Source organism: Entelurus aequoreus, linkage group LG01, assembly GCF_033978785.1.
Source record: "Entelurus aequoreus isolate RoL-2023_Sb linkage group LG01, RoL_Eaeq_v1.1, whole genome shotgun sequence".
Classification (NCBI taxonomy): Eukaryota; Metazoa; Chordata; class Actinopteri; order Syngnathiformes; family Syngnathidae; genus Entelurus; species Entelurus aequoreus.
In genome coordinates, this window is record NC_084731.1 from 9,780,128 (window position 1) to 9,801,690 (window position 21,563).

The following is a 21,563-nucleotide window of genomic DNA, read 5'->3' on the forward strand; positions in this document are numbered from 1 at the left end:
ACATCTAGGGCTTTTAGAGAGTAGAGTGCACAACTGCGCACACAACAAGGAGACGAAGCATTGAACACGGTGGCCGAAATGATTTACTCATCATGAACGGAGAAGTTAAACAGGACAATACTGCCATCTAATGGATAGCCACCAGGACACTGAAATTCAAGTATTTTATTTTATTTTTCTATGTAAATAAAATAAATAAATATATATATATATATATATATATATATATATATATATATAGCTAGAATTCACTGAAAGTCAAGTATTTCATATATATATATATATATATATATACATGTATATGAAATATATATGAAATACTCGAGTTGGTGAATTCTAGCTGTAAATAACCACGCCCCCAACACCCACCCACCCCCTACCCCCCACCTCCCGATATTGGAGGTCTCAAGGTTGGCAAGTATGCTTATAAATGAAGTCCACGCGCCGCTACTTCTGAACAAAAGCATCGATAACTTGTTTATAGAAGTCTTCCTTGTCTTTCTTCAGTTTTAAAAGTCTCTCTGTCTGGATGGAGATCTTCCTTTAATTATTACCTCCTGCTTCGATTGAAAGTCCAGTTTTTTATTTTAGATATGTAATCCTCCATGGTAAAAGTCCAGGCGAGAGGAAAAAATTAACGATCGCTGCTAACTGTTGCTGCTTGTTGTCACTTCTTCTGCAGCCGAGTAGTCGCAAGAATGATATGTGGGATCACTACCACCCTCTACCACCATGAGGCGGGATTACTGCGAGCCTCAGCCAGTGCGTCTTCGCAGCCATTTTATGATCGCTCAGCACAAGAAATACGTTACACACATACAGTTGTTGACAAAATACACTGTACATTATATACCTCAGCTAGCTAAACTATGGAAATGTATAATATAATTCATACAGCAATACAGTCTCACTGCACAGCAGGCCAGCAGTTAGCCGAGTCATTGCGCAATCCATGGCGAGGCTCAACTGGCTGGTGACTCACCGCAAGTCTCTTCTCAGTATTTGAACGGCAAATGTGAAAATTCAGCGATTTTGAATAAAAATAATCTAAAACTGGTGAAGTTAAATAGAAAATAACTTTATAGTATAATCACTGGATACATATAACAATTTAATTGTTTTTCTTTCCACGATGGCATGTGAGGCCCCGCCTCCCCTGCCTCCCCTGACTGCACGTCACTGGGGTACAGAAGTATTTGTGTCACTGCTGCATGTTAAGCTGTGTACATCAGTGGTCCCCAACCACCGGTCTGTGACACATTTGCTACCAGGCCGCACAGAGCCTCGATAATTTATAACCGACCGCATTTTCTCATACTTAAGTTTCGTCAGCCCCACCAATGAGCTTGATCATAGATGTGTTATAAAACTCCTGATACGAAGTCGCCATTTGCTATATTTGTTACATCTTTGTTACATGGCACATTAATAAACATATAGAATCTAAAGGCGCCAAATTGTAGCCAAAATCTAGGCTCCGTCTGCAGTCCTTGGCAGGTTTATGACCTAAGACCAGGAACAAAGTGACCATAGTAGTTTGAGAAGTGCTTAATTGTTGCATATAATAATCGTGCAGGAAGTAGAAAATACACATCTTCTTTGGCCCGGTAAGTTAAAGTGCTGGTGTTATTGCACATAGTCCTCTTACACAAGTCTAGTAGTCTAGCCTTTGTCTCCTCCAGGCTAGACTACTGCAACGCACTTCCTGTCGGGATCCCCAGCAAGAACGTCCAGAAGCTGCAACACATACAGAATAGGGCTGCTAGGATCCTGATGACAGTGCGGAAATACGACCATATCACACAAACTCTCAAATCCCTTCACTGGCTTCCTGTTCCACTCAAGATGGAATACAAAGTCTCCCTACTAACCCACCAGTGCCTTCATGCCTCTACCTCAAAGAACTACTCACCCCCAAATCCTCCGCTCCGGACAGGCAAACATCCGCCAACCTCCGAGGACAAAGCCACGAACTATGAGAGACCGGGCTTTGTGCTCCGCCGCTCCCAGTCTGTGGAACGCTCTCCCTGACCACCTGAGGGCACCACAGACTGTGGATGCTTTTAAAAAAAGGCTTAAAAAACCTTTTTTTTTAAAAAAAGGCTTAAAAAACCTTTTTTTTTTAAAAAAAGCCTTTTTTTTTATATATATGCATACTAGTTTTAGCTATTAGGCTGTTCTAGTTTTTATTTTTTTTAATTTTTTTAATACACTGTAGCACTTTGAGATTGTTTACTCAATGTAAAGTGCTTTTTACAAATAAAATCTATTATTATTATTATTATTAAGTAGTTAGCAATAACAGATGTATTTACGCATGGAAAATTGGACCAAAAAAAAAAAAGCTAACAGTGTATCTACGTTTGAAATATTGTACAAAATATGAATACATAACTTTTGATTGATTGATTGAAACTTTGCAACCACGTTAATCAATTCGTGGCAGAATGGAAATATAAATCCACAGAAATATTTTGGAACTAATGGCCAATATTTGTAGCTTGATTAGATATCCATGCTTTTGTCCTTAAATGTGACGTATCACCTATAACCCATCACATACTAAAGCCAAAAATAAATAAATTGCCTACTTCTAGCAAAAACGAGTAAAAAAAAAACAAACAGTTTTTTCATGTATTCATTTTTCATGCACTTATTTGCTATATTTATCCGCCCCACGTGGAAATAATGCCTACATTAAACCGGCAAAGTGAGTTAAAGTGCTGGTGTTATTGCACATAGTCCTATTACACAAGTAGTTAGCAATAACACATGTATTTACGCATGGAAAATTGGACCAAAAAGGGTTAACATTAGTTTATCTACGTATGAAATATTGTACGAAATATGAATACATAACTTTTAGAATGGAAATAGAAATATTTTGGAACTAATGGCAATTATTTGTAGCTTGATTAGATATCCATGTTTTTGTCCTTGAATGTGATGTATCACCTATAACCCATCACATACTAAAGCCCCAAAATTGCTTACTACTAGCAAAAACGAGTAAAAAAACAACTATTTTCTCATGCACTTATTTGCTATATTTATCTGTGAAAATAATGCCTACATTAAAACCTCTAAAGGCTTAGTGGCCACATGCGTGGACAGCACCTTTTAGCTCTTATTTCCAAAACTGTGTACACTACTGAATTGGGGTCTTATGGCCACTTATGTGGACACTTATACTGCCATCTGGTGGTGTCAGAAGAGCATAACATACAATGGAATGTGGAAAAAAAAAAGTGTAAAAATAAGAATTAGCATGTCACTAAACATGAAGTACACGTTTGTGTACTTATGGACTAAGTACATCATATCAAAAGATGATTTTTAGTTTTTCTTGTAATTAATAAGCCCAGTGAGGCACTGACTTCATCACAGTCAGATTTACCAACATATCAACCCCTAATTAGTATCTTATTCACCATGTGATTGGCAGCAGTTAACGGGTTATGTTTAAAAGCTCATACCAGCATTCTTTACACATACAAACTGTAGCACACAAAAAAGCACATTTAATAAAAAAAAACATTATTATGGTCTTACCTTTACTTATAAACATACTTGCCAACCCTCCCGTTTTTAGCGGGAGAATCCCGGTATTCAGCGCCTCTCCCGACAACCTCCCGGCAGAGATTTTCTCCCGTCAAACTCCCGGTATTCAGCCGCAGCTGGAGGCCACGCCCCCTCCAGCTCAATGCGGACCTGAGACTGAGTGGGGACAGCCTGTTCTCACGTCCGCTTTCCCACAATATAAACAGCTTGCCTGCCCAATGACGTCATAACATCTAGGGCTTTTAGAGAGTAGAGTGCACAACTGCGCACACAACAAGGAGACGAAGCATTGAACACGGTGGCCGAAATTATTTACTCATCATGAACGGAGAAGTTAAACAGGACAATACTGCCATCTAATGGATAGCCACCAGGACACTGAAATTCAAGTATTTTTTTTTTTTTTCTATGTAAATAAAATAAATAAATATATATATATATATATATATATATATATATATATATATATATATATATATATATATATATATATATATATATATATATATATATATATATATATATAGCTAGAATTCACTGAAAGTCAAGTATTTCATATATATATATATATATATATATACATGTATATGAAATATATATGAAATACTCGAGTTGGTGAATTCTAGCTGTAAATAACCACGCCCCCAACACCCACCCACCCCCTACCCCCCACCTCCCGATATTGGAGGTCTCAAGGTTGGCAAGTATGCTTATAAATGAAGTCCACGCGCCGCTACTTCTGAACAAAAGCATCGATAACTTGTTTATAGAAGTCTTCCTTATCTTTCTTCAGTTTTAAAAGTCTCTCTGTCTGGATGGAGATCTTCCTTTAATTATTACCTCCTGCTTCGATTGAAAGTCCAGTTTTTTATTTTAGATATGTAATCCTCCATGGTAAAAGTCCAGGCGAGAGGAAAAAATTAACGATCGCTGCTAACTGTTGCTGCTTGTTGTCACTTCTTCTGCAGCCGAGTAGTCGCAAGAATGATATGTGGGATCACTACCACCCTCTACCACCATGAGGCGGGATTACTGCGAGCCTCAGCCAGTGCGTCTTCGCAGCCATTTTATGATCGCTCAGCACAAGAAATACGTTACACACATACAGTTGTTGACAAAATACACTATACATTATATACCTCAGCTAGCTAAACTATGGAAATGTATAATATAATTCATACAGCAATACGGTCTCACTGCACAGCAGGCCAGCAGTTAGCCGAGTCATTGCGCAATCCATGGCGAGGCTCAACTGGCTGGTGACTCACCGCAAGTCTCTTCTCAGTATTTGAACGGCAAATGTGAAAATTCAGCGATTTTGAATAAAAATAATCTAAAACTGGTGAAGTTAAATAGAAAATAACTTTATAGTATAATCACTGGATACATATAACAATTTAATTGTTTTTCTTTCCACGATGGCATGTGAGGCCCCGCCTCCCCTGCCTCCCCTGACTGCACGTCACTGGGGTACAGAAGTATTTGTGTCACTGCTGCATGTTAAGCTGTGTACATTAGTGGTCCCCAACCACCGGTCTGTGACACATTTGCTACCAGGCCGCACAGAGCCTCGATAATTTATAACCGACCGCATTTTCTCATACTTAAGTTTCGTCAGCCCCACCAATGAGCTTGATCATAGATGTGTTATAAAACTCCTGATACGAAGTCGCCATTTGCTATATTTGTTACATCTTTGTTACATGGCACATTAATAAACATATAGAATCTAAAGGCGCCAAATTGTAGCCAAAATCTAGGCTCCGTCTGCAGTCCTTGGCAGGTTTATGACCTAAGACCAGGAACAAAGTGACCATAGTAGTTTGAGAAGTGCTTAATTGTTGCATATAATAATCGTGCAGGAAGTAGAAAATACACATCTTCTTTGGCCCGGTAAGTTAAAGTGCTGGTGTTATTGCACATAGTCCTCCTACACAAGTCTAGTAGTCTAGCCTTTGTCTCCTCCAGGCTAGACTACTGCAACGCACTTCCTGTCGGGATCCCCAGCAAGAACGTCCAGAAGCTGCAACACATACAGAATAGGGCTGCTAGGATCCTGATGACAGTGCGGAAATACGACCATATCACACAAACTCTCAAATCCCTTCACTGGCTTCCTGTTCCACTCAGGATGGAATACAAAGTCTCCCTACTAACCCACCAGTGCCTTCATGCCTCTACCTCAAAAGAACTACTCACCCCCAAATCCTCCGCTCCGGACAGGCAAACCTCCGCCAACCTCCGAGGACAAAGCCACGAACTATGAGAGACCGGGCTTTGTGCTCCGCCGCTCCCAGTCTGTGGAACGCTCTCCCTGACCACCTGAGGGCACCACAGACTGTGGATGCTTTTAAAAAAAGGCTTAAAAAACCTTTTTTTTTAAAAAAAGGCTTAAAAAACCTTTTTTTTTTAAAAAAAGCCTTTTTTTTTATATATATGCATACTAGTTTTAGCTATTAGGCTGTTCTAGTTTTTATTTTTTTTAATTTTTTTAATACACTGTAGCACTTTGAGATTGTTTACTCAATGTAAAGTGCTTTTTACAAATAAAATCTATTATTATTATTATTATTAAGTAGTTAGCAATAACAGATGTATTTACGCATGGAAAATTGGACCAAAAAAAAAAAAGCTAACAGTGTATCTACGTTTGAAATATTGTACAAAATATGAATACATAACTTTTGATTGATTGATTGAAACTTTGCAACCACGTTAATCAATTCGTGGCAGAATGGAAATATAAATCCACAGAAATATTTTGGAACTAATGGCCAATATTTGTAGCTTGATTAGATATCCATGCTTTTGTCCTTAAATGTGACGTATCACCTATAACCCATCACATACTAAAGCCAAAAATAAATAAATTGCCTACTTCTAGCAAAAACGAGTAAAAAAAAAACAAACAGTTTTTTCATGTATTCATTTTTCATGCACTTATTTGCTATATTTATCCGCCCCACGTGGAAATAATGCCTACATTAAACCGGCAAAGTGAGTTAAAGTGCTGGTGTTATTGCACATAGTCCTATTACACAAGTAGTTAGCAATAACACATGTATTTACGCATGGAAAATTGGACCAAAAAGGGTTAACATTAGTTTATCTACGTATGAAATATTGTACGAAATATGAATACATAACTTTTAGAATGGAAATAGAAATATTTTGGAACTAATGGCAATTATTTGTAGCTTGATTAGATATCCATGTTTTTGTCCTTGAATGTGATGTATCACCTATAACCCATCACATACTAAAGCCCCAAAATTGCTTACTACTAGCAAAAACGAGTAAAAAAACAACTATTTTCTCATGCACTTATTTGCTATATTTATCTGTGAAAATAATGCCTACATTAAAACCTCTAAAGGCTTAGTGGCCACATGCGTGGACAGCACCTTTTAGCTCTTATTTCCAAAACTGTGTACACTACTGAATTGGGGTCTTATGGCCACTTATGTGGACACTTATACTGCCATCTGGTGGTGTCAGAAGAGCATAACATACAATGGAATGTGGAAAAAAAAAAGTGTAAAAATAAGAATTAGCATGTCACTAAACATGAAGTACACGTTTGTGTACTTATGGACTAAGTACATCATATCAAAAGATGATTTTTAGTTTTTCTTGTAATTAATAAGCCCAAATAGCAAAGATAAATAAAAAAAAAGCATGTAAACAAACAGCTTGGGCCTTAAGAGGTTAAACCGGTCCCTGGTGCAAAAAAAGGTTGGGGACCCCTGGTGGCAGAAAAGTGCTTGTGTAAAGTCGCAATGAAAGACAAGTCAGAAGTCACAATCTAAAAACACATTTATTTACATCAAGTGGATCACTTCAACTGATTAAAAACCTCCACCGGCTCACACAAGCAGAGTTGCAGCGCTGATCCCAAAACCACTTCAGTCTCTTCCGGGACACGTCCGAGGTTCCACATCAGCCTTTTACTGTCCCTCGCATAAAAATGCACCATTTTTTTTTCAATCCAAACCAGTGATTCTCAAACTGTGGTACACATACCACTATCCATCCATTCTCCACCGCTTGTCCCTTTTCTGCTGCAGCCTTCATCCGCCATCCAGCCGTTGTGACGCTCCATAGGGTTATCAGTCATCCTCCGCCTGTTCCACCGTTGAGGTCTTGGGTTGTTATTTCCCCACGGATGTGGGGGTGCCTTCTTCCGCCATCGCAGCCGTTGTGGTGGTTCTTACATCTACCGTCTTCAGCCCACTCCGCCGTTGAGGTCTTCACCGTATCCCTGGCTAGGGGGCAGTCAGGTACTAGGCCTTTGCCAAGGGCCACCTGGGGTAACAGTAGTAAAGGGGTTAACCTCCTAGTGCCCCAAGACCCCCATAGAGGAGCCTCCACTGCCGGATGCACTTTAACGTCATGCCCAGGACAAATTATGGTGGTACTTCTTTTCTTTAATCCTCTTGGCCCCCTTGGGAGCATAGGGCGTCTACCTTGGATCTCCACCTCACTCTCTTCTGTGCGATGGTCTTCGCTTCTTGCCAGGAGATCCCCATCTTGGTCAGTTCATCAAGAGGACCGCCTCCAGTTGAATTTTGGTCTCCCTGGCTTCCTCTTGCCTTGAGGTTTATAGTCCAGGGCTTGTCTTGCTATGTTTCTCAGATCCTTCCTAAGTGTATGGCCGATCCGTCCCCACTTTCTGCTTTTGATTTCATTTTGAATTTGCTCTTGGTTCATGCGTCTCCACAGGTCTACATTTGATATCTTGCTGGGCCACCAAACCCTCAGTATGTACCTGAGACAGTTTTTAATAAACACTTGTAGTTTATTGATGATTGATTTGGTGGTTTTCCAGGTTTCACAGACATAAAGAAGGACAGATTTGACATTTGTATTGAAGATTCTGATTTTGGTGTTTCTGGAGAGCTGGGAAGAGAGCTCGGAGAGTTCCAAAGGCATGTCTTGCTTTGCTGATGCGCAGCTCGATATCGTGGTACTTGGAGATCCTTTTTTCTGAGGTGCTAAAAAGTTTGAGAACCACTGATTGGACCAAAAGGGAACCTTGAGCGCATTGTCGCCGCGAGAGGTTTTGGGTCAGCGTTGCACAGTCAGGGAACCTTAGGAAAAAGTGGGGTCGCGGACTGGTAGCGTCTTTCGTAGGAACGTCCGACCCGGCGACCGAGCCTACAGTCTGAGAAGCCAGGTCACCGGAGGACCCGACGCTTTGTCTTGGGTTCTTAGCGGCAGGGATCAGATGACGTGGTCATCGCATCAAGAGTATTGCAATGGCGAGGGACACCAGTAAGTACTCTCCGGCGTTCAGCTCGCACCAAGCTCAATAGCGGACAAAAACACAAGAGAAGTATAAATGAATGTATAGGAAACACGGATTTTCACACGCACTTATAAAGATTGAGCTCAGAGTATATAGTTGATTGAATACGTTCATGTCTGTACAGTTTTCAGATAGCAGGGGAAGAAGACACAAATGATTCACTGCCAGCACAGCAACGGAAGCTGCCGGCCCGGAGAAAGTCCAAATCCATTCATACACCTTTTGAAATGTCCCGCAGGTTTGCAAGATTGTCTTCCACTTTGGATCGGCCTTCTGAAGAAAGCTGACTTTGTTCTGTTTTCGGACCGAACTCAGCGAGGACGTCCGTTAGGGCGTATGAATGGAATCCGTTTTTTTTTTTTACCAGAACAGAATCGGACCACGCCACCGGCCTCTAAAAACGGAACATGGCTCCGTCGGAGAACTGTCACGCTAGGTAGAACCCGGGATTCTCAAGAACATTCATCTGCCGTCTTTGTCCGTAGACCAAGGAGCAAGACGCCGTTTGCGTCTCCCGTGAATGAACACTTCCTGAAAACCACCGCCTCTTTCCTCCCAAAACTACCAAGCGCAACTCGCGCCGACTCCTCGAGCTCGGGCCTGTGAAAAGTCCAAAATAAATACAAGACATCAAAAGGAAAATGCTACAAAGTTATTGTACTGAAGTCACTCCTGCAGCTGGAGTGTCGAGTCGTTTGCGGCACTGGTTGCATAAAACTTGCCAGAACATAGAAAAGCATAGTACTGAATCCCTGAATCCTGTTTTGGCGTTTCGGGAAGGTTTCACCGATGCAACTTGAAATGACCCGACAAGCCGACACTGAAACGCAGCTTTTTCTGCGCTAAAAATGAGACAAGCATATATTCCCAGGAATTTATTTTTTTTGGGAGCATATTCAAATAAAATCATTTAAACAACCTTGAATGAATCACGATTCTAATTTGATTCACAAAAACGAAAAATCGATTTAAAATTATTTTTATTTAATCTTTAAAAAATCTGTCCTGTCCGGCCACTTTGTTACCGTATTTTTCGGACTATAAGTCGCGGTTTTTTTCATAGTTTATACTCTGGAGCGACTTATGTGTGAAATGATTAACACATTAGCGTAAAATATCAAATAATATTATTTAGCTCATTCACGTAAGAGACTAGACGTATAAGATTTCATGGGATTTAGCGATTAGGAGTGACAGATTGTTTGGTAAACGTATAGCATGTTCTATATCAGGGGTCACCAACGCGGTGCCCGCGGGCACCAGGTAGCCCGTAAGGACCAGATGAGTAGCCCGCTGGCCTGTTCTAAAACCTCTATTTTTTAAATTGTATTTATTTACTAGCAAGCTGGTCTCGCTTTGCCCGACATTTTTAATTCTAAGAGAGACAAAACTCAAATAGAATTTGAAAACCCAAGAAAATATTTTAAGACTTGGTCTTCACTTGTTTAAATAAATTGATTATTTTTTTTACTTTGCTTCTTATAACTTTCAGAAAGACAATTTTATAGAAAAAATACAACCTTAAAAATTATTTTAGGATTTTTAAACACATATACCTTTTTACCTTTTAAATTTCTTCCTCTTCTTTCCTGACAATTTAAATCAATGTTCAAGTATATTTTTTTATTTTATTGTAAAGAATAATAAATACATTTTAATTTAATTCTTCATTTTAGCTTCTGTTTTTTCGACGAAGAATATTTGTGAAATATTTCATCAAACTTTTGATTAAAATTCAAAAAAATTATTCCGGCAAATCTAGAAAATCTGTAGAATCAAATTTAAATCTTATTTCAAAGTCTTTTGAATTTCTTTTAAAAATTTTGTTCTGGAAAATCTAGAAGAAATAACGATTTGTCTTTGTTAGAAATATAGCTTTGTCCAATTTGTTATATATTCTAACAAAGTGTAGATTGGATTTTAACCTATTTAAAACATGTAATCAACATTCTAAAATTAATCTTATTCAGGAAAAATTACTAATGATGTTCCATAAATTCTTTTTTTAATTTTTTCAAAAAGATTCGAATTAGCTAGTTTTTCTCTTCTTTTTTTCGGTTGAATTTTGAATTTTAAAGAGTCGAAATTGAAGATAGTTTAAACTATGTTTCAAAATTTGTCATTTTTTTCGTGTTTTCTCCTCTTTTAAACCGTTCAATTAAGTGTAAATATCATTAATTATTAATAATAACATAGAGTTAAAGGTAAATTGAGCAAATTGGCTATTTCTGGCAATTTATTTAAGTGTGTATCAAACTGGTAGCCCTTCGCATTAATCAGTACCCAAGAAGTAGCTCTTGCTTTCAAAAAGGTTGGTGACCCCTGTTCTATATGTTATAGTTATTTGAATGACTCTTACCATAATATGTTACGTTAACATACCAGGCACCTTCTCAGTTGGTTATTTATGCCTCACATAACGTACACTTATTCAGCCTGTTGTTCACTATTCTTTATTTATTTTAAATTGCCTTTCAAATGTCTATTCTTGGTGTTGGCTTTTATCAAATACATTTCCCCAAAAAATGCGACTTATATTTCCTTCTTTATTATGCATTTTCGGCCGGTGCGTCTTATACTCCGAAAAATACGGCAATTTTCCTTTAGGTAATATAAACATTTATCAGAGCTGTTTATTTAATGGAGGAATGTAGTTAATCATAGAACTGGCACTCAATGGTATTAAAAAAAGTATTGATTTTGAATCGAGCATCGATTCTGAATCCGATAATTACCCCCAAGAATTGAATTGAATCCAATTGTGGTATCAGATTTAGCGTTGGAAAAAAAGCTAATCTTCATGCTAGTTCCTAGACATGGTTTTTGATTGATTGATTGATTGAGACTTTTATTAGTAGATTGCACAGTACAGTACATATTCCGTACAATTGACCACTAAATGGTAACACCCCAATAAGTTGTTCAACTTGTTTAAGTCGGGGTCCACGTTAATCAATTCATGATACGGCTACGGGTTAATTAAGCTAACGTGTGTAGTAGTGGGGTCCAAATAAATAAATACATCGATTTTCGGATGAATCGCGAAAAATTATTTTATTAATCTTTTAAAAATCCATCCTGTCTGGCCACTTTGGGTCCAATTTTATGAAATAAAAACCAATTTTCCTTTAAGTAATATAAACATTTATCAGAGCTGTTTATTTTATGGAGGAATGTAGTTAATCATAGAACTGGCACTCAATGTTATTAAAAAAAGTATCGATTTTGAATCTAGCGTTGATTCTGAATCCGATAATTACTCCCAAGAATTGAATTGAATCCAATTGCGGTATCAGATTTAGCGTTGAAACAAAGCAAATGGCCCACTAGCTATCTTCATGCTAGTTCCTAGACATGGTTTTTGATTGATTGATTGATTGAAACTGTTATTAGTAGATTGCACAGTGAAGTACATATTCCGTACAATTGACCACTAAATGGTAACACCCCAATAAGTTGTTCAACTTGTTTAAGTCGGGGTCCACGTTCATCAATTCATGATACGGCTACGGGTTAATTAAGCTAACGTGTGTAGTAGTGGGGTCCAAATAAATAAATACATCGATTTTCGGATGAATCGCGAAAAATTATTTTATTTAATCTTTTAAAAATCCGTCCACTTTGTTAAATGTTTGGGTCCAATTTTATGAAATAAAAACCAATTTTCCTTTAAGTAATATAAACGTTTATCAGAGCTGTTTATTTTATGGAGGAATGTAGTTAATCATAGAACTGGCAGTCAATGTTATTAAAAAAGTATCGATTTTGAATCGAGCGTTGATTCTGAATCCGATAATTACCCCCAAGAATTGAATTGAATCCAATTGTGGTATCAGATTTAGCGTTGAAACAAAGCAAGTGGCCCACTAGCTATCTTCATGCTAGCTCCTAGACATGGTTTTTGATTGATTGATTGATTGATTGATTGATTGAGACTTTTATTAGTAGATTGCACAGTGAAGTACATATTCCGTACAATTGACCACTAAATGGTAACACCCCAATACGTTTTTCAACTTGTTTAAGTCGGGGTCCACGTTAATCAATTCATGATACGGCTACGGGTTAATTAAGCTAACGTGTGTAGTAGTGGGGTCCAAATAAATAAATACATCGATTTTCGAATGAATTGCGAAAAATTATTTTATTTAATCTTTTAAAAATCCGTCCTGTCTGGCCACTTTGGGTACAATTTTATAAAAAAAAAACCATTTTCCTTTAAGTAATATAAACATTCATCAGAGCTGTTTATTTTATGGAGGAATGTAGTTAATCATAGAACTGGCACTCAATGGTATTAAAAAAGTATTGATTTTGAATCGAGCGTTGATTCTGAATCCGATAATTACCCCCAAGAATTGAATCCAATTGTGGTATCAGATTTAGCGTTGGAAAAAAAGCTAATCTTCATGCTAGTTCCTAGACATGGTTTTTGATTGATTGATTGATTGAAACTTGTATTAGTAGATTGCACAGTACAGTACATATTCCGTACAATTGACCACTAAATGGTAACACCCCAATAAGTTTTTGAACTTAACGTTAATCAATTCATGGTAGTCACAAAAGGAGCTGATTGTGTGAGCTACCACAAATTGTCCTGCCACAACTATCGCCTCGTCTCTTGCACTGAAAGGGGTTGGCAGTCTTGGTACTTTTCTGACAAACCTTCCACAGGTTTGCCCGTTTTCTAAACAAACTCTTCCAACAGATCAGAAATTGCATCGCGTGAAACCGACCCGAAGCTCGAGGAGAGACTGCAGGTTTTCCGAAGTCCCTCGGAGCAAAAAAATACGAGCTTCAAAACAAAAGCGCCGCCGTCGTGGAAGCAACGGCGGCAGATACATCCGTTTGGCCTGACATCTACGAGAGGAAGTGCGGTGGGATGAATGGCACCAGAATCAAAGATGTCTGGTCTGGTCTGACGTGGGGCCGAGTGACAGGGGAGGGGGCGGGGGGGGGGGTGTAAGGGGAAACAGCACATGACTGGCAGTTTTGTTTAGTGGCAACAGAAACCCGGGCCGTTTAGACTCCTCGGTTCTTGGCCTCGGTCAGTGATCAGAACCTGAATCGAAGAAGGGACAGTGAAGTCGGGCGACTTGGCTGTCAGCGTGGAGACAAAGCAGGAGAAGTGGTGGCCAGAGGAGGTATGGCCCGAGAAGGACGAGGATGGGTTAGTAAAGATTCCTGAGGCGTAGAAACTGAGAGCGAAAATCCTTGATAGTAGTCAAATGAGATATGTGCACTCCAACCAGCTTTTTGACTCAGAGACCTGGGGCCGTACTTACCAAGCTTCTTAGAGTGACATTTTACACTTAAGTCCTGAGAATTTGCGACATTTAGTCCTACTCTCAAACTTAAGAATAAAAGCTTTTTATCAACGTTCTTAAGTCTAAGAATCACTCGTACTCTCCACGATATTTAAGAGACCTTCAGAGGTGTCCTAAGTGGTTAGGAGTTGCCAGCAGGGGATGGCACTGAGGCGAGAGAGACGTGCGCGAACATTCAGGGAACGGAACGATGTCCTGGATTTGTTTGATGACGAGCAGCTGATCAAACGGTATCGTTTAGACAGAGCGGGTATTATTTTTGTCACAGATTTAATACTTTTTGATTCCTTGTTGATTTCTGCATGTGGCTGCAGTGGGCTAGTATATATAGAGCCACCCACACCAGTTTCAAATTAGTTGCCTAATTAATGAATTGGAAAGAAAATGTTATGACAGTAGCGTATGTGTGTGGCCGTGAGGTGAGTGACGTCAGTGAGTGTGTGGGCGAGAGAAGAGAGGGAGCGGTAGCGTGAGTGCAGGCGGGAACTAGTTTGTTTTGTATTATTTTGTAGTTTATTGTCAAAATATACACTCCCATTGTCCACTTAAATATTTCCAAGATATTTCTTTATTCTTAGACAACGGATTCCCTTCCGTGATTGGTCATTTCTATGGACACAGAAATGACGTCACCTAAAATTCCGTTTACGGCACATAGTAATGTCGTAATTCAGCTCTGAGTGTGACACTTAAGATTCAGTCCTACACTTCGCTGAAAGTGTGAGTAAGACGCTTGATAACTAACTTTTAAGTGCAGCTTTCAGCGAAGAATTTATTTACTCTTAAGTCAACTCTTCGCAGACTTCTTAGGAGTAATTCTAAGAAGCTTGATAAGTACGGCCCCTGGGGCCATACTTATCAAGCTTCTTAGAGTGCCATTTTACACTTAAGTCCTGAGAATTTGCGAAATTTAGTCCTACTCTCAAACTTAAGAATAAAAGCTTTTTATCAACGTTCTTAAGTCTAAGAATCACTCCTACTCTCCACGATATTTAAGAGACCTTCAGAGGTGTCTTAAGTGGTTAGGAGTTGCCAGCAGGGGATGGCACTGAGGCGAGAGAGACGTGCGCGAACATTCAGGGAGCGGAAAGATGTTCTGGATTTGTTTGATGACGAGCAGCTGATCAAACGGTATCGTTTCGACAGAGCGGGTATTATTTTTGTCACAGATTTAATACTTTTTGATTCCATGTTGATTTCTGCATGTGTCTGCAGTGGGCTAGTATATATAGAGCCACCCACACCAGTTTCAAATTAGTTGCCTAATTAATGAATTGGAAAGAAAATGTTATGACAGTAGCGTATGTGTGTGGCCGTGAGGTGAGTGACGTCAGTGAGTGTGTGGGCGAGAGAAGAGAAGAGAGGGAGCGGTAGCGTGAGTGCCGGCGGGGACTAGTTTGTTTTGTATTATTTTGTTGTTTATTGTCAAAATATACACTCCCATTGTCCACTTAAATATTTCCAAGATATTTCTTTATTCTTAGACAACGGATTCCCTTCCGTGATTGGTCATTTCTATGGACACAGAAATGACGTCGCCTAAAATTCCGTTTACGGCACATAGTAATGTTGTAATTCAGCTCTGAGTGTGACACTTAAGATTCAGTCCTACACTTCGCTGAAAGTGTGAGTAAGACGCTTGATAACTGACTTTTAAGTGCAGCTTTCAGCGAAGAATTTATTTACTCTTAAGTCAACTCTTCGCAGACTTCTTAGGAGTAATTCTGAGAAGCTTGATAAGTACGGCCCCTGAAACCTTTCAAAAGTAGAAACAATGGCGGATTGACTCGGTTATCATTCCAAAAGCTCGACCGTGCTCTGCGAGCGTACGACTTTGTAGCAAACAACCGGAGGAGAGACGTGACGAACCAGCCAAAAGAAAGAGTCTGCGGACTACGTTACCCACGAGCACCGAGGGTCGTGTTTGGACGAAAGGGGGCTAGCAGTGAGTGTGAACAGTGAGAGGGACTAATCATTTGTCCATCTGAACTGAGGTATACCTGGTTGAAGGAGGTCTATGGGTTTTTTTTTAAATCATAATGCTTGAAAATGGATCACCAATCCCTGCCCCTTTCCAGCCCTCCCTCCCGCCCCTTAAAATAAGATGGATTAACAAGTGGTGTGGGTCCATAATACACTATTTACAGCAGCATTACACTAGAAACATTCAAAAGCCGTTGCTTATTGGCAGAATGTTAGTCGATTCTTCTTCAAAAGAAACAAAAAACACGCACACGAGAAAACAGCAACGGTATCAAGAGCCATGTGCTCGTAAATATATAATATATATGTCTATATTATATATATATTCACGCACAGAGTTGAGGATAGCCATCTTCTCGGACTGTGGAGGAACGCGTTGAGCAGCTTGCCTTCTGACGTGTAGAAAAAAGGTGATCCGACTGTCTGTCAACACCCTGAACGCTGTCACCTGTTCCCGTCCTCAGGCACACATGTTGACATGAGGTGGAGATCCAGTGATGCGGTGAGGTGGTCACATGGTATGTCCTGAGCGCGAGTGGCTGCCAGTAGTAAAAAAAAACAACAACTAATAAAACAACAACCAAACCCGAATGAAAACAACTCAACGTGCCAACCGGCCCGTTGGATGCTCATCTGGTTGCGCTCTGTTGGCGGATCATAAGCTGGACTCCTTGGGCGGCAGGTCCACGTTGGTCACCATGGTGACGACGGTGACTATCTCCTCTGGCCCGGTGATGGGAGCCTGCCGCTGCATTTGGCCGATGCGCTCCTCGACGCAGCCGGCAGAGAGTCGTGCCTCGGCCTCGTGGTCCCAGCAGTCCTCGATGGTTTCACAGAGCACGGTCAGACCCTGAAGGATTACAGCGGATCAACATGGTTTTCAAAGCAAGGAACTTAGCACATGTACAGTATGTGTGTATATATATATATATATATATATATACTGTATATATACACTACCGTTCAAAAGTTTGGGGTCACCCAAACAATTTTGTGGAATAGCCTTCATTTCTAAGAACAAGAATAGACTGTCGAGTTTCAGATGAAAGTTCTCTTTTTCTGGCCATTTTGAGCGTTTAATTGACCCCACAAATGTGATGCTCCAGAAACTCAATCTGCTCAAAGGAAGGTCCGTTTTGTAGCTTCTGTAACGAGCTAAGCTGTTTTCAGATGTGTGAACGTGATTGCACAAGGGTTTTCTAATCATCAATTAGCCTTCTGAGCCAATGAGCAAACACATTGTACCATTAGAACACTGGAGTGATAGTTGCTGGAAATGGGCCTCTATACACCTATGTAGATATTGCACCAAAAACCAGACATTTGCAGCTAGAATAGTCATTTACCACATTAGCAATGTATAGAGTGTATTTCTTTCAAGTTAAGACTAGTTTAAAGTTATCTTCATTGAAAAGTACAGTGCTTTTCCTTCAAAAATAAGGACATTTCAATGTGACCCCAAACTTTTGAACGGTAGTATATATATATATATATATATATATATATATATATATATATATATATATATATATATATATATATATATATATATATATATATATATATATATTGGGATGATGTTTGATAAGAAATTATCGCGTTCAAGCTCATTATCGAATCCTCTTATTGAACCGATTCTCTTATCGAATCCAGATAGGTTGTTGTATATGGAAAAAAACACAATATTTGGTTTAACAAAAGCTCACTTTTATTTTATAAAAAAAAATGAAATAAAATAAATAAATAAATATTGACTGTTATTTATTGACTAAAAGAAAAAAAAAAGAAAAAAATATTGACTGTTGTTACCCAAAGTATATTAAGTGGGATTTTTCAGAAAAACAAATATATATTTTTATATATATATATAAATATATAAAACTATATATATAAATATACAAATATATACAGTAACACAAAAACAAACTGTCTCTGTGATCACTATAGGTGTATAAATAATAATATAGTGTTAAATAAAGTCAGTCCCTTGGGCACAAAACTGAAAATAATACAGCTCTCCAAAAAGTGCACTTCTGCTGCTATTGGAACATACTAACTACACACACTATGACACTAACAACACCACAGTCATCAATCAACAATTCTTCCCCCCTTACATGAGAGCGAAGCCTGGCAATAATTGCATATTGCCTGTTCTGCCCTCACTATACGTGTCGAGGTTATACAGTTTGGCAGACAGCTAACAAACAATTCAAAGCAGATTCATCCATTTAGGCTCTTTATTGTTGTCGATCTTGCTTTGTCTTTTCCTATCTTTACTTTTGTCTTGCACTGGACTGTTATTTTTTATTTTTTTAAACTGAAATACACACAATGACAAATGTATAAGCTATGTGATTCAATTAACATGCTGAAATGTAATACACTATATGTAAATATTAGCTTCACACAAATATACAGTACTATCATCAAACAAAAACTTAAGAGTGTTGAAACTATTTCGATGGTGTAAATACACGACTGGCAGCCATTTGAAGTCCTCAAAACATCCATTAAAACAGTGCACAAAAATCGTTTTTCAATAAACATCTTAGTATCAAACTTAACCACTTTCCACCTTAATATTGAGTTACATAAACAAGTTAAACAGTTTACTTACAGACTTATCTTGTCCAAGGCTTGTAGGAGCTAACACAACTTGTCTACTTCTCAATTGTCTCAACCCGGAAGTGCCCAAACTAATGACTCGTTGTATTTTCATATCGCCACAAGGTGTCAGTAAGAGTCTACAATCAAACGGGCATAACATTGCAGGTCCCACAGGGCATTTCCTGTACGTGGGAAGGGATTCGTTCCCAGGGATTCGAATAAAGAACCAACTCTTTTTCTTTACTATTGTGGCCTCGATAACGGGAACCGGTTCTCAAAAAGGGATTCGAGTCCATGGAATCGGTTCTTTTCTTATCGAACAACCGGGAGAACCGAATTTGAACATCATCCCTATACATATATATACTGTATACTGGACCCCGACTTAAACATGTTGAAAAACTAATTCGGGTGTTACCATTTAGTGGTCAATTGTACGGAATATGTACTGTACTGTGCAACCTACTAATAAAAGTCTCAATCAATCAATCAATCACATATATATATATATATATATATATATATATATATATATATATATATATATATATATATATATATATATATATATATACTACCGTTCAAAAGTTTGGGGTCACATTGAAATGTCCTTATTTTTGAAGGAAAAGCACTGTACTTTTCAATGAAGATAACTTTAAACTAGTCTTAACTTGAAAGAAATACACTCTATACATTGCTAATGTGGTAAATGACTATTCTAGCTGCAAATGTCTGGTTTTTGGTGCAATATCTACATAGGTGTATAGAGGCCCATTTCCAGCAACTATCACTCCAGTGTTCTAATGGTACAATGTGTTTGCTCATTGGCTCAGAAGGCTAATTGATGATTAGAAAACCCTTGTGCAATCATGTTCACACATCTGAAAACACTTTAGCTCGTTACAGAAGCTACAAAACTGACCTTCCTTTGAGCAGATTGAGTTTCTGGAGCATCACATTTGTGGGGGTCAATTAAACGCTCAAAATGGCCAGAAAAAGAGAACTTTCATCTGAAACTCGACAGTCTATTCTTGTTCTTAGAAATGAAGGCTATTCCACAAAATTGTTTGGGTGACCCCAAACTTTTGAACGGTAGTGTATATATATATGTATATATATATATATATATATATATATATATGTATATATATATATATATATGTATATATATATATATATATATATATATGTATATATATATATATATATATATATATATATATATATATATATATATATATATATATATATATATATATATATATATATATATATATATATATATATATATATATGTATATATTAACCTCAATAAGCGAGTGTTTCCATCATGCTTTTGCGAGAATCTTCAATATTGAAACGTCTCAAAAACCCCCTGATGACAGCGAAAAAATGTGAGTTTTTTTAAATACGGGTGTTTCCATTACCAGTTTTTTATTGCCATATTTGGGTTTTGCGCATTTCTAAGGGTAATGGAAAGGCAGCGAGTGAAGGGCTTGAAGCCCGACCAAACCTTACCGTGTGTTTCTGCCAACAGTCTCGAAGGCAGGGTCGCAGCTTCTTGTGCACAACCACTTCCTGCATGTCCTCCAGAGACGGATGCTGACCCACCTCCTCCTCGAAGGGCAGCATGTACTCGTCCACTGGGCCTGACGGCACACAATCACACGGTTTCTGTAACCCGGACCACAATCGACCGGACAACGGCTTACCATCTGCGGCGGTGCACCGCGCCGCCAGCTCCCACAGGACGAGGCCGAAGGCGTACATGTCGATGCGCAGGAAGGAGTCGCGCTGAAAGTTGATGGCGCCTTCGAGGACCTCAGGAGCCATGTAACGTCGCGTTCCCACCTGTGGGGTGAAGGAAGAGACTTTAGGACATCCTGAATCCAGATAAAAGCAGAGCCAAAAGGAATGTGGAACATACTTGTCCATGCGTGTCCCCGGCTGATTTTCCAGCCTCAAACTTAAGCGCAAGGCCAAAGTCAGCGATGCAAGCCGTCAGGTTGTTCTTCAGGAGCACGTTTTTGCTCTTGATGTCCCTGAAGCAGACACGGGGAGGTTTAGCATGCCAAGAAGCACCAAACAATAACTCCACTTTTGTTTGTACACTGCAAAAAGTGAAATCTAAGTAAGATGAAATATGTCAAATAAGGGTGATATTTGCTTATTTTCTGTCTGATAAGATCATTCTTCTCACTAAGCAGATTTGATGTTAGAGTGTTTTACTTGTTTTAAGTGTTTTGCTCCTAAATGATCTCAGTAAGATATTACAGCTTGTTGCTGAGATTTGATGAGCTATATTGAGTAAAACATGCTTGAAACTAGAATATCAACTGTTGTGTCATCAACACTCACAAGTAGGGATGTCCGATAATGGATTTTTTGCCGATATTGTCCAACTCTTAATTACCGATACCGATATCAACACATTAGTATGCCTCATTTGGACAACCAGGTATGGTGAAGATAAGGTCCTTTTTAAAAAAATTCATAAACTAAAATAAGATAAATAAATTCAAAACATTTTCTTGAATAAAAAAGAAAGTAAAACAATATAAAAACAGTTACATAGAAACTAGTAATTAATGAAAATTAGTCAAATTAACAGTTAAAGGTTAGTACTAGAGATGTCCGATAATATCGGCCTGCCGATATTATCGGCCGATATATGCGTTAAAATGTAATATCGGAAATTATCGGTATCGTTTTTTTTATTATCGGTATCGTTTTTTTTTGTTTTTTTTTAATTTTTATTTATTAAATCAACA

At 38.5% G+C, this 21,563-nt stretch overlaps 1 protein-coding gene across 1 annotated transcript in view; it reads right to left on the reverse strand.

Moving 5' to 3' along the window:
- Nucleotides 1-16,380: 16,380 nt before the first annotated feature.
- Nucleotides 16,381-21,563, reverse strand: part of LOC133660918 (activin receptor type-2A-like) — a 100,996-nt gene continuing 95,813 nt past the window's right edge. The window contains exons 8-11 of the mRNA XM_062064389.1: nt 20,720-20,834; nt 20,505-20,643; nt 20,311-20,441; nt 16,381-17,032 (exon numbers count right to left, since the gene is read on the reverse strand). Of these exons, the coding sequence (XP_061920373.1) occupies nt 16,838-17,032; nt 20,311-20,441; nt 20,505-20,643; nt 20,720-20,834 (580 nt within the window). The 3' untranslated portion in view covers nt 16,381-16,837. The remainder of the gene's footprint in view (nt 17,033-20,310; nt 20,442-20,504; nt 20,644-20,719; nt 20,835-21,563) is intronic.